The 12412-nt window shown below is 38.1% G+C and overlaps 1 protein-coding gene across 2 annotated transcripts in view; it reads left to right on the top strand.

The window, feature by feature from the left end:
* Window positions 1–12412, top strand: part of pot1 (protection of telomeres 1 homolog) — a 59357-nt gene that overhangs the window by 12522 nt on the left and 34423 nt on the right. Inside the window, exons 5-11 of one of the 2 annotated variants that reach the window (XM_055222340.1) lie at window positions 3914–4018; window positions 4099–4158; window positions 4434–4499; window positions 4593–4719; window positions 4872–5002; window positions 5962–6255; window positions 10503–10658. In XM_055222340.1, the coding sequence (XP_055078315.1) occupies window positions 3914–4018; window positions 4099–4158; window positions 4434–4499; window positions 4593–4719; window positions 4872–5002; window positions 5962–6255; window positions 10503–10658 (939 nt within the window). Of the gene's footprint in view, window positions 1–3913; window positions 4019–4098; window positions 4159–4433; window positions 4524–4592; window positions 4720–4871; window positions 5003–5961; window positions 6256–10502; window positions 10659–12412 lie in introns of both variants that reach the window. The other variant, XM_055222339.1, reaches the window with a different exon arrangement.

Genomic DNA, 12412 nt, shown 5'->3' with positions numbered 1-12412 from the left:
TTTAAATTTTGGACTATAGAGCAGACCTGAATATAATCCGCAACAGCTAAATTTGAAAAGAAAATCAATTTTGTACATATATAAGCCGCACCGGAATATAAGCTGCAGGTTTTCATGTTGTAACTTGAGATGTTTACACAGAAAGACGGTATAACTAAATTAGTTTTAATTTAAGACATGCTTTTTTTTAAACTGCCTGAAAATCAGCAGTACGGCACCAACACACCATCAACATGGGATGATCATGTCTGCATGTTTAGAAAATAAAACAGCACCAACACGGGCCATCTGCTTTTATTTCCTCTGAAAGTTTTTGTCGTCTTTTTACATTGACTAGTTCTTCTTGCTGCTGCCTCCAACATCGCACCATTGATTCCTTAATGCCAAACTTACGTGCAGTGGCTCGATTTCCTTCTTTGATGCCAAACTTACATGTAGTGGCTCTATTCTTGGCCAGATCCATTGCCTTTAACTTAAAAGCTGCATCATATGCATTTCTTCGTGTGTTTTCTATGATGAGGGTGTGTGCATGATGCGTAGAATGAGAGTTCAAAATCAAAACTAGTGTATTCTTCAGTGCATAATCTTTCCCCACATCTGTCTGTACTGTTAGAGAATGCCCCTCGGTCGCCGTTAACCAGTAAAAAATCCATAAATAAGCCGCACCGTTGTATAAGCAGCAGGAAGCATGAGGAAAAAAGTAGCAGCTTATAGTCAGAAATTTATGGCAATGCAAATCTACAGTATTAGAAAACTTCTCACTTAACCTTAAAAATCTATAGCTTTCCAAAAATACAATATTGTGTCAGATGATCTCAATCATCAGTGGTAAACACTAGAATGTATTTTTTCAGACTTTCTAGGTTGAATTGGCTTATTCTTGGAAAAAGTTGCATTCCTCACACTTAAACATTTTTTAACCAATATCAAGCGATATTTTCAAAATGTAGAGGAAGTAATCTGCTGTGGTGACTCAGTAGCTGTTCTGACACAGCTCTTTGAAAGTAGGTGGAAGCTCATTATACAGGGCCCTAGATGAAGGTGAACTGTTTTGATTTGGCCCCATGTTGCTCTGACAAACATTGTACACAGCGCTCCATGTGCTGTTTACTTCCATGTTTCCAGATGTAGGACAGGACTAAGCTATCTGTCAGTGAGTTGTATGGTGTTCTGAAAGGCAAAACTCAGATCACAGTTCCCTTTGTGCATCCCCAGAGCAGATGTCGACAGGTCAGTGAAAAAGACACTATTCACTTTTAACCTCAGAGTGGCAGCTTTTACTGAAAGCCCCACAAGATTTGTTCCCAACCGTGTGCCAACTCCACCCACCAAAAATGGAAATGTAAAGAAAAAGAAATGCTCACTTCAAACTGCCTTCGACTTAAAGCGGGGGTCTTATGTAAAATATTTTCTACCATGTTATATCATCTATGCGTGTTTGAGTATTCTTGCGGTTTCTCCCAGGCACTATTAGAATCCTCCTTATGGTTAGCAGTACAATTCTGTCCAATGCTCATCCCACACAGCAATTTTCCATAAATATACAAAAGCATAATACATAGAGCTCTGAACGGGGAATGACTTAACATGATGATTAAAGGGAGTGGGGACACAGGGTGTCAAAAACTAAAGTAAAACTTAATTTTAATAGATTGTTTTCGCTGAGTATTGCATTTTCAAAATGATACAAGGTAACATGATGGTCTAAATATGTTATGTGTTAGCAATTAATATACCATAGAAGTGGAATACCCCTATACAGGGTAAAGATCTATTAATCAACTATTTGAGAAAACTACTGCTCAAGTAAAAATACTGTAAAAGTAACTGTCTGAATGTAACATCACATTTGTACGTTAATATCAGCAGGACAAAAAATGAAGTAATGCACAAATTCTGGTCTTTTCAGAGAATGGACTACAACAATGACAAAAATATGAGGACTGTTTCTTTAATAAAAATATTAATTAATATTGAACCAGGTACAGTGGTCTCTCGTTTATCGCAGGGTTACGTTCTAAAAATAACCCACAATAGGCAAAATCCGCGAAGTGGTCAGCTGTATTTTTTACAATTATTATATATGTTTTAAGGCTGTAAAACGCCTCACCACACACTTTATAAACTTTTCTCAGACAGGCATTTACATTTTCTTAGATTTCTCTGTTGTTTTAACACTGTCAAAGTTCAAACATTCGTATATTATATCCCTCTTCTTTTTTAAGTCCAAAACATTTCTGAAATCTGTCGGTGTAAAACATTTCATCGACATTGTGGGTTTTGTTGAGGAGAAAACTTGCAAACATACAGCACTTCAGAGCCACACTGTGATTGAACATTTATGTAAATGTAACCATAATATACTGTTCTCACCAGTCTCTTGAGGCTGTGGGTTTGGCGGTTTACAGTTAGATTTAAGATGATGTATTTTCTTGCTGTCTTCCTTGCTTAAATAGGCCTACATGGCAGGACAGTTACAGCTTGTCTTTATTCAACAACTCAACTCATCTCGTCTTGTGCGCGCCCTGTGCGCATTCACTCTTGTTACATTTTCATCAGTGCGCTCCTCAAATGTGCTGTACTGCAGTTGGAACCGTAAGTTCCAACTAGGAACCAATATTATTATGAAGAAAGTAAATAATGCATATAGTGTATAATGTAATATAATAAATAATATTTATTGTTAATAAAATAAGTACAAAGTACAAAAAAAGTAAATGTTAATACATAAAATAATATACGTCAAATAAATAAAAGGTTACATAAATTTGACTGAACATATTCTGTACTGTACAGGAGAGACGGCACGGAGGAGATTGACAGACAATGGTCTACAGTCCCTCAGCCAATCAGGACACAGAACACAATTTATACACTGTAAAAAAACACATGCAAAATTGCACCCAAAAAAAATCCGCAAAACAACGAAGCCATGAAAGATGAACTGTAATATAGTGAGGGACTACTGTATTTAATTATGCAATGCAAATCAAAACACTAAACCACCTTGTATCCATTCCCAGCCTGTTACTATTACTAATAACACCTTACTTATTGCATTACGCTGTGGTGATTGATTCACTCTCTTCACCTCCTGCTAATAAGCTGTTCCAGATGCCACAGCTGCCCTTGGGTAGATTGATGCAACTGAGGCTGCTAATCTGCCACCACACACTCAGTCACTACATTTATATGGGCAAGGTGGGTGAAATGTCTTGCTCAAAGATACAACAGCAATATGAACTGCCAAGAGCTGTACACTGCTGTAGAGCCACAAGATTCGCAATGGAAATCGCAAATTGAATAGACGCAGTTAGCAAATTGCAAAGGCTGCAGTGCAGTTTTTGAAGTGCAATTTCCTCCACGAACAACAGAATATTGTGTTTTATTCTGCATAGAAAAACTGCATGTAGTTTAGATCTGTACAAACATGTTCTGAAATGTGAGTCTTGTATTAGTCAGTTTAAGTTTCAGTCAATTCTCTTCAACATGTTTAAAATTTGACCTTTATAAATCATAAATCTAATTACAATGCTTGTGCGTGTGTGTGTGTGTGTGTGTGAATGAGTGAACACACCTTATAAATATGACCATTTTACCTTGTTCACGGGCAGTTGACTCATCTTCCTAAGCCACCACGAGCCTTTACTTTTTTCCCTCAAATTTTCTAAACAAATTTCTGTATCTCTCATCTGTATTTCTTATCTCCTTCTGTTATATAGCAAGCCATTTGGCTGAACAAAAAAGACCCACTCCTCTCTGAAGCTCATCTGTTTCCACATCTTTCTTACCCAGGATGCATCTGGATAGGTCCTGGCTCGGCCCTCCCTCAAAATGAGAGGCTTATACTTATCTCTGTGTTCTCTGCGTTAATCCCGGCTTCTTCCTAGTCTTTATCTTGTGTTCTATGCAGGATATGGTGGTGGCCTCTGGCTTCTCTGTCTCCAAGTCTTCCACAGTCAAAGAGAAGCAGCATCCGTGCACTCTGCTGCTGTCTGGGCAGGGCGCATGTGTCTATGTGAGTGTCCATGAATGGGATTTAAATTATGCTCTTATCTTCTCTTTTTTAAGACAATAACTACCATATCTGTCCTCCAGGTGTGTAGTTCTGAAGTCAACTCTGTGGTGACAAGGAAAAGGTCTCCTAAAGCAGTAGAGGTCAGAGGTTCTATGCCCTTTTGTTCTCTGTACAATATTCTGTCTGAGAACTAGAATTGGATGATAGGGCAAAAGCAATGAATTACTTTTTTCTTGTAAATATCTATCTTAGTGTATCTTCTACTTTCTAATCATAATACATTTTAACATTTAGGTTTATGTACAAGACAGACATTTAGTCAGTGTAATTTAACATAGCATTACATTTAACATTAATTCCTCCAATATTGGGAGTTGTAGAAAATATGAACAGATGGTTTATGTGTGTCTCACAGGTGAGACATCTTCAGCCTGAAGTCACCTCTGTAGTGACCAGAAAAAAGGCCTCTTGGACCACACAGGTTAGAGCCTGGGCCTCTCTCCAGGTCTGTGTTTGTAAACTGAAAAATGTAGTATTTAATTGTACAATAATGTCTTTATTTTGTTTTTGGCAGGCACCTGGAGAAGCCAAGGAGGCAAAGTATGTTTACTCTCGGCTGGACGATCTTGAGGTTGGGACAAGGGTCAACGTCTATGGAGTGGTGGTATTCTTCAAACAACCATTTAAGTCCAGTGGAACAGGTCAGTTCTGTGAAGATATAATGATAACGGCAGAATTCTTCGAAACAGCTAACACATGAGAATAACTGGATCTATATAAAGCTCAATTTAAAATCACGGTTTTATTATTTGGTCCCATTTCCTCTATTTTGCCTTGGTTTTGTACTTTGTAGATTACTGCTCTTCTTTAAAAATCACTGACCAGTCCAACCAGAGAATCGGATGCAATATTTTCCTTTCAAAGTTGGAGGAGCATCCCAAAATATTTCAAGTTGGAGACATCATCCGCATGCATCGAGTCAAGGTAATGATGTACCGGTATAGTGAAGATAAATTATGACCGAAATGACCGAAAGGACAAGATCGCAGATACAAGCGGCCAAAATGGGTTTCCTCCGTAGGGTGGCCGGGCGCACCCTTAGGAATAGGGTGAGGAGCTCGGTCACACGGGAGGAGCTCGGTGTAGAGCTGCTGTTCCTCCACATCGAGAGGAACCAGTTGAGGTGGCTCGGGCATCTGCTCAGGATGCCTCCCGGACACCTCCCTAGGGAGGTGTTCCAGGCATGTCCTACCAGGAGGAGGCCCCGGGGAAGACCCAGGACACGCTGGAGGGACTATGTCTCTCGGCTGGCCTGGGAACGCCTTGGGGTCCCACCAGAGGAGCTGGAGGACGTGTCTGGGGTGAGGGAAGTCTGGGAGTCCCTGCTTAGACTGCTGCTCCCGCGACCCGGCCCCGGATAAGCGGAAGAAAATGGATGGATGGATGGATGGATGGAATGATACATTTTGAATTACCAGATGGTTAAGAATAAGCTTTATTTGACAAAACTGTTTTAAAAGCAGGAATGGAAGAATGTCTCAAAACTAACTAAAGCTAACTAGTGGCACTGCTCGGTCTGAATCTCTGTAATTTAAAATAGACTATAATCTGAGCTTTGTTTGAACACAATCTGACCGGATTATGTTGGATATACAAGGGGCAAGATGATTTGTATCGTTAAACAAGTCCTTCTCAAATGACATTACAGTCACAAACTAGCATTAGCCAACTGTTTTAAGTTAAATGGGACCATGAATGTTTGTTTAGATCCATTTTGTATTTTTGCTTGAGTTTTCAGACCATCTAAAAGAGTCACCATGGTAACTACAGAATATTAAGTATCAATACTGCACTATACATTTAAAAATAACGTATTAACTAAAATACGCTTGTGACTCTAACCTCAAAACAGTTTAAATTCATGACCACCTATTTCTGTCCAGGTCTGCCGCTTTAACGACTCCGTCTCCCTGATCAACACGTTTGGTTTCTCTGCGGTGACATTTGATGGGTCAAAGGGAGAGCCCGTGGAGCCCCGGACCTCCTGCCAGACCATTCACTTTGACGAGGAGGACCAGCGCATGGTGGAGCAGCTGAGAGCCTGGTCCTTCAATCAGGCCCTGCTCCCCACCGCCCCCTCCGTTACCCTGTCCACGGTGCAGCCCAGTGCGTACTTCGACCTCAGCTGCCAACTGCTTGCCAAAGCCCCCCTCGACTCATCCTGCACACTGCTCAGGGTATGGGACAATTCTTTCTACAAATTCTATGTTTTTATTAAAGAGGGGGCATTACACTTGTATGTGATATTAACTTACACTTTGGATATTTAGATCACCATGATACTGTTTATTGTTTTGAAAAAGCTACATTAGTTGAAAACAACATATAAAAATGTGAATTTCAGTTTCAATTCCCTGCTCCCCTTGTTCCTTGCGCAAAGTCAGACCTTTATCACAACAAAATCAGCATGCATTTATTTAATGAAACTACTGCACATCACATGAGGTTTGTGAAGTTTCATTGTATCTTTTTGTAGTGCTTTTGTAGATTAATGAACAATTGGCTTGTGGGCTGAGTCTTGGAACATGATCGTAAAGCTAACTGTAAGAATTAATGCCCAGGAGAGATCGCAAGATTACTCAAACATTCATTGATGATATGTAAAACCACTTCAGGCATGTTTTTGTTTCGAGAACAATCAAAGTCAATTTACATAATACTCCCTCTTTAAGGTAATGGCAAAGAAGATTCCTCCATGAACATGCTTTGTCAGTTGTAATACAAATCGTTTCTTGAAAGAGACCACACTATTCCACACTATGATAAAGTTGCTGCTATCAGAGGTATAAATGATGACAATTAAATTTTTATTCTGTCATATTTAAACAACTAAATATGGTTTCAATATTGGTTTCTCGAACATGAACAATACAGACACTTTATCACTTCCATTTGACACCAAAAATGCTCAAATTTCTTTCCTTCTTCCAAAGTCTGAACTCTGCTCCAGAGGCTTTTGCTAATAGATAATTGGCTATATATTTTTCTATTAAATCGATTAAAAAATAATATCGCTTATTTGAAGGTCAAAAGTTGAGCTCACTTTCCTGGTAGCACAGCCAGCAACTCTTGGTTCATTTTCAAATTTTGCTTCACACCAATTGGAGCTAGTCTGCCCTGGGCCCCAAGTGAATAATGTAAGCTACTCGGAGATCAAAACCCTAAATTATCTAAGCCAGGAAAACTGATTTGCGAACTCGATGAACCATACATTTGAATAAATCCTGACAGCTTGGTGAATTGGAAAGGCTTGTTGGATAATAGAATTGCTTGTAGCAGCAAAACTACTACAACTATCTTTTTTCTTCTGACAAAACAGCAGTGTTTACCCCTAACAAAATCACATACATTAGAAGTTGTAGAAATTTTCACCAGGAAATTAATCACAATTTTTATTAAATGAATGCTGCCAAATCATGTCAAATACAAGGCACAACAAAGTCTTGTGCCTTGTACCAGTATAACTCAATATATAATTAGAGAGAGATTGTTAAAGTAAAGCTTTGTGTATACTCTTTAGGCCGCTGTTCGACCAAAGCAAAATATATATAATTTCAGAACATCTCTTCTCTCTTTACATCACTACAAAATGGTCAGAACATGTTATTTCATTCCACTTTCCCATAACCTTCATTGAAATAGAAAAACTTTATAACGGGGTCAATTCAGACTTTCGCAATAATGCTCTTTAGCACGTCGAACAGCCCCTTTTCAACCTCCACAGGTAGTTTCGTTTCTTGTAGCAGAAGTTGTGTGTCTGGATCAGAATCTTCGAGTTGTGTAGTACATGAGAGAGTACCTCAGCGTAGGAAGAGTCCTGCTGGGTACTCCTGTATGCTCAGTCAGCAGGACTGGTCTCACAGGGCTGTTTACTGTCACATCACATCAGACTCTGCTTCATGCTGCTTTCATTTACAACTGATATGGCTTCAGGGCTCCTCCGGCTCCTACAAATCTGGAATGTACTTTTACAGACTTGGAAATAGGGTGGAAAATTGTATATAAAATGAAGGATAATAAAATAAAATGGGAGAAATAGAGATTTCCATTGAGAATGTAGTATTAAAGGTGCACTATGTAGCTTTTCTGGAGGACCCATCACTTGCTTGTCCTTGGAGATGTCGTTTGGCCTGTAATGTTCTACCATGGAGACATACCATCAGATTATAGGTCAGATCTGTGTAATGGTGAGCCCACTAAAAGTAAAAATGCTTTTTAAGGAATTTTGTAGCAATAAAAACACCTGTAATTTATCAAACATTACATCATACGATACATACATTTAATGCCATATTTTGCAGCATTCCAGGCAAGACAATTCCATGGAGACAAGCAGGTAGGGCAGAAATCCCCACCAGAAAGGTTATATACTGCACCTTTTAACATGAATTTTAATTATTTTTAATAGATCTTTTTTTTTTCCTTTTTTATGTTTGTATTTGCTCTTTTGACCATGGCCAAAAATGGTGAAATTCTCTCTAGTACTAGTATTCACTTGATTTATTGTATAAGATATATAAAAAAAATACTGTTCTTTGGTTCTGAATCATATTTTTTTCCCACTGTGGGACTAATAAAGGCATATCTTATCTTATCCTTAAGATTATATTGTGAGTTGTAACAATATTAATTTAACAGTCAGTAATCATTTGAGTATGAATCCTTGTGCTTCTCAGTCTTTTGGCTTTTGCATCGATTTGTAAATGATTCTGGAGCAGGTTGTTTGTGAGGTGTTTCATTTACCTGGCAGGCACACACAGTAGCCTGGTTAATTGTCAGTACTATGATGATGATGGTGATGATGGTGATGATGATGATGATGATTATGATGATTACAATGCTCGCTGTTTAGATGACTCAGTGGATTACTGCAGATGGAATCCAATCTGGTCCATGTACCAGAATGGTCCAAATACCAGAATTGGTGGAAGAAAGTTGGCCCGGTGAGCCAAGAGTACACACTTTTCCTATTCAATGCAAACGTGCTGCAGTCTGGAACCGGGTCTTATCTCCCAGAGTTCAGATGGACATGATTGACAGACGCATTAACCAATGAGTGACTCACATGTCCCATCCTGAGTGCTTTATGTGTAAAATAATTACCATGAGTCCAGAATGATGAAAACAGACTGTTGCCATAGTGATTAATAATTTACAAGAAACTGTTATATCTTTTAAATGGGGAAGAATTTCTCAAAATGTTGCCTATGACAGAAGGCTAAAACCCATGAATAGAAGTTTTTAATATCTGAATCCTTTTTTTTAAACAATCATTTTGAATTTCTTTGTTTAATTTTCTCACAAACTTTAATTTCTAAAACAACTGATGTTTCTCTTGCCTATGCCCTGTGTAATAATACTCAGTCTTCCCTGTGATGGTGGCGTTGTTGAGGTTTATGGGACCAGAAAGGAGAGCCAAGTATGGATGGCTCTGGTGCCAGTACCGCTGATAGCAGACAAATGTGATCTGTATTTGGCACAGCACACTGGTGTACTGCCAGCCTGTTCTTTGGGAGCAGCAGCCGGCTGTTACACAACTAAACAAACAAACACAATTCCAACCAGTACATGTTGTTTAGATAAAGAGCCACTGTTCCAACTCCATTGTGCTAATGTACTTCCAAAACTTTATAGGACCACTTAATCTAGAGTTATTTACATTTTGGTAGCAAGGAGCAATGGGAAACTTTGAATTGAAATTGAATTGAAAACACTTAATCCAGGTTATGTCTATTGTCTCAGAAAGAATTGGAGCAAACTCAAACACTAAGATCTGTCAGATCTACTAGATCAGTTGTTCCCAAATTGTTCAAATTGTAATACTGGCATACCCACGGGGTGTGGTGTCTGCCAGCCACATGCTTTTACAATACTACAAGACTAGTGGCTCTGGAACAATATCCTGTCTCCCCAATTTCTGAGGAGTGTCACTGACAGGCAGTTTAACCAATCAGAGAAACACATGGTCTGTTACAAGACTATTTAGAGGACATCTCTTCTAGCATATAGCGGCTGTGGTTGGGTTAGGGGTTGGGTAGTCAAGTTAGGATATTTGTTTGAAGCATTTTATGGTCTGGTTCTAGACCCGCCTGCATTTGAACAGGAAGTAGAAGGGACTGGATGGTCAGACATGGGGGTATCTAAGTAGCAGAGTGGCCTAGGAGGCACACAAACAAATGGCCATATAAGTATGGTCATATGTTATCTATTTGTAATACTTTTGTTTTTTCCACGACAACCTAAAAATTTTAAATATGAACCACATCCTTCATTTGAATAAAATTATAATTATAGATCAGCAGGTTAAAATCCCCAAACTGCACATTATAGTGAACGTGGCTTGAATTCCTTTGGACCTAGAAGTAGCCAAAATCTGAGTGCTGACATCATCACTTAACAGTCCTGTTGTACTGCTGCGTTCCAGGTGTGGGACGGGACCAAATGTCCACACCCGCTGCTGAAGGTCCTGGTTGACCCTGAGATGACAGAAGGCCCCTCCTCCTTTTCCCCTGAACAAGAGAACCTGATCGCCAATGTGCTGGTCTACGACAATCATGTGGAGGTCGCTGAACAACTCAAGGTTTGATTTGATTATACACAGAAAATACACAGAAATCCAAATCGACTTTTATTTATACAGCACATTTTACAAACAGAAGTGCTTAAGAGCAACAAACAGAGTAATATTAAAAAACTATTTATTTAAGTATGTACATTAAAGAGGGGGTATTACACTTCTATAGAGGATTAACTGCTAACACATAACATATTTATCACCATATTACCTTTTATTGTTTTGAAAATGCTATATTTGCCAAAAACAATGTCCTCTGAATCATAGTTGTAATATATTTTGATTTTTGCGGGCGCCACAGAGCTATTTGAAAATATTTATTCATGTAGACTTAAAAAAAATATTTATCAACAAGCTTGAGTTTTGGATGGAATTAAATTGACTTCTCATTAATGTTCAGGAAGTCAGATTTGAGGGAGGTACCATGAGTACAACAATAATAATAATAATAGTAATAACGGACTAGACCTTTTCAATCATTATTTTTCTCCTATAAGGCCAGAAGCTAAAGTCATGTGACTTTGTCACATTATGCCTCATCAGAATTAAGCCCTGAATTTTTTCACAAGTCGATATTCACAATATTGATTCATAACCTACACTTTGTGCAGCATATTAGTTGACTTTTACAGTTTTAGTATTCACATTTTTAGATTATTCTTATTTATGTATTTGAATGCACTGATCTCGATGTCTTTGACTCTGCTCTTAGACACCATTTTAGACATTCATTTCTTCCTATCAGCCCTTTTGACATAGAAACATTCACATAGCTGTCATATCTAGTAGCTAGAAGCTCCATGACTTTTATCTATTGAGGCATTATCACATCATCCCCTAATAATGATCCAATAACACTGAAAATCACTGTTTTTGTATCTTTTCTTCCGTGTGGACTTATACTGGACAAATGCATTGCTCTGATGACAGCTGAATGCTCTGTGGAGTGAGTGCGACACTGTGATGGAGGAGCAGATCCGTCTTTATTCGGGGATCAGAGCTAAATTACATTGTGTCAGTGACAAAGCCTCGAGATACGGCACTCGCACAGATTTCCAGACAGCGTGGTGGATGTGTGCAGACAGCTGAGTTTGTCATTTTTAAGTCACCATTAGGGCTGCAAGATATATCACAATCTACTTGAAATCGCTATTTGAATACCGGTAGTTGCAATTAGAAAATCACAAAGACTGTGATTATTCAGGTTAACTCTGTAGTTTAGATTAGCAGTATTGAAAAAAATCCATTCTTAAAAAGATTTTGATTCAATTGATTTAATGATTCATTAGAAAATATTTATAATTTTGAATATTGACAAATAAGACATATTTAAATTTAATCTCTGCAGCATGGAATTAACTCCACCTAGATAATAACTGAGTAGTTCTATTATTTTGTTGAATTATGAGAGTGGGAAAAAGTTTCACGGGACTTTATTTCATATTCTTGCTTGACCTAAGATTTTGTATGAATGTAAATGTGAATTTGAAATGTGTAAAATATTTTTTTTTTTGTTTTTGAATGAAAAATAGCTTTAGAATTGAATCAAGATACATTTTTTAATCGAATCAGGACAACAAACATCGAAATCAAATCATTAGGGACTTAAAAGATTTACACCCCTAGTTAAGACCTCTACAAAGATGTTGGGACATTAATATGATTCTTGTATTAGTTAAACATTTCATATTTCTGTCTTCTCTCAGATGTTGGAGCTGTTATATATTGAAAGTTGATATAGTTAATAAACAGTCAGATTG

Source organism: Periophthalmus magnuspinnatus, chromosome 6 (assembly GCF_009829125.3).
Source record: "Periophthalmus magnuspinnatus isolate fPerMag1 chromosome 6, fPerMag1.2.pri, whole genome shotgun sequence".
Taxonomy (NCBI): Eukaryota; Metazoa; Chordata; class Actinopteri; order Gobiiformes; family Gobiidae; genus Periophthalmus; species Periophthalmus magnuspinnatus.
Note: the sequence above shows the minus strand (reverse complement) of the source record. Positions and strands in the feature narration are given on the sequence as shown.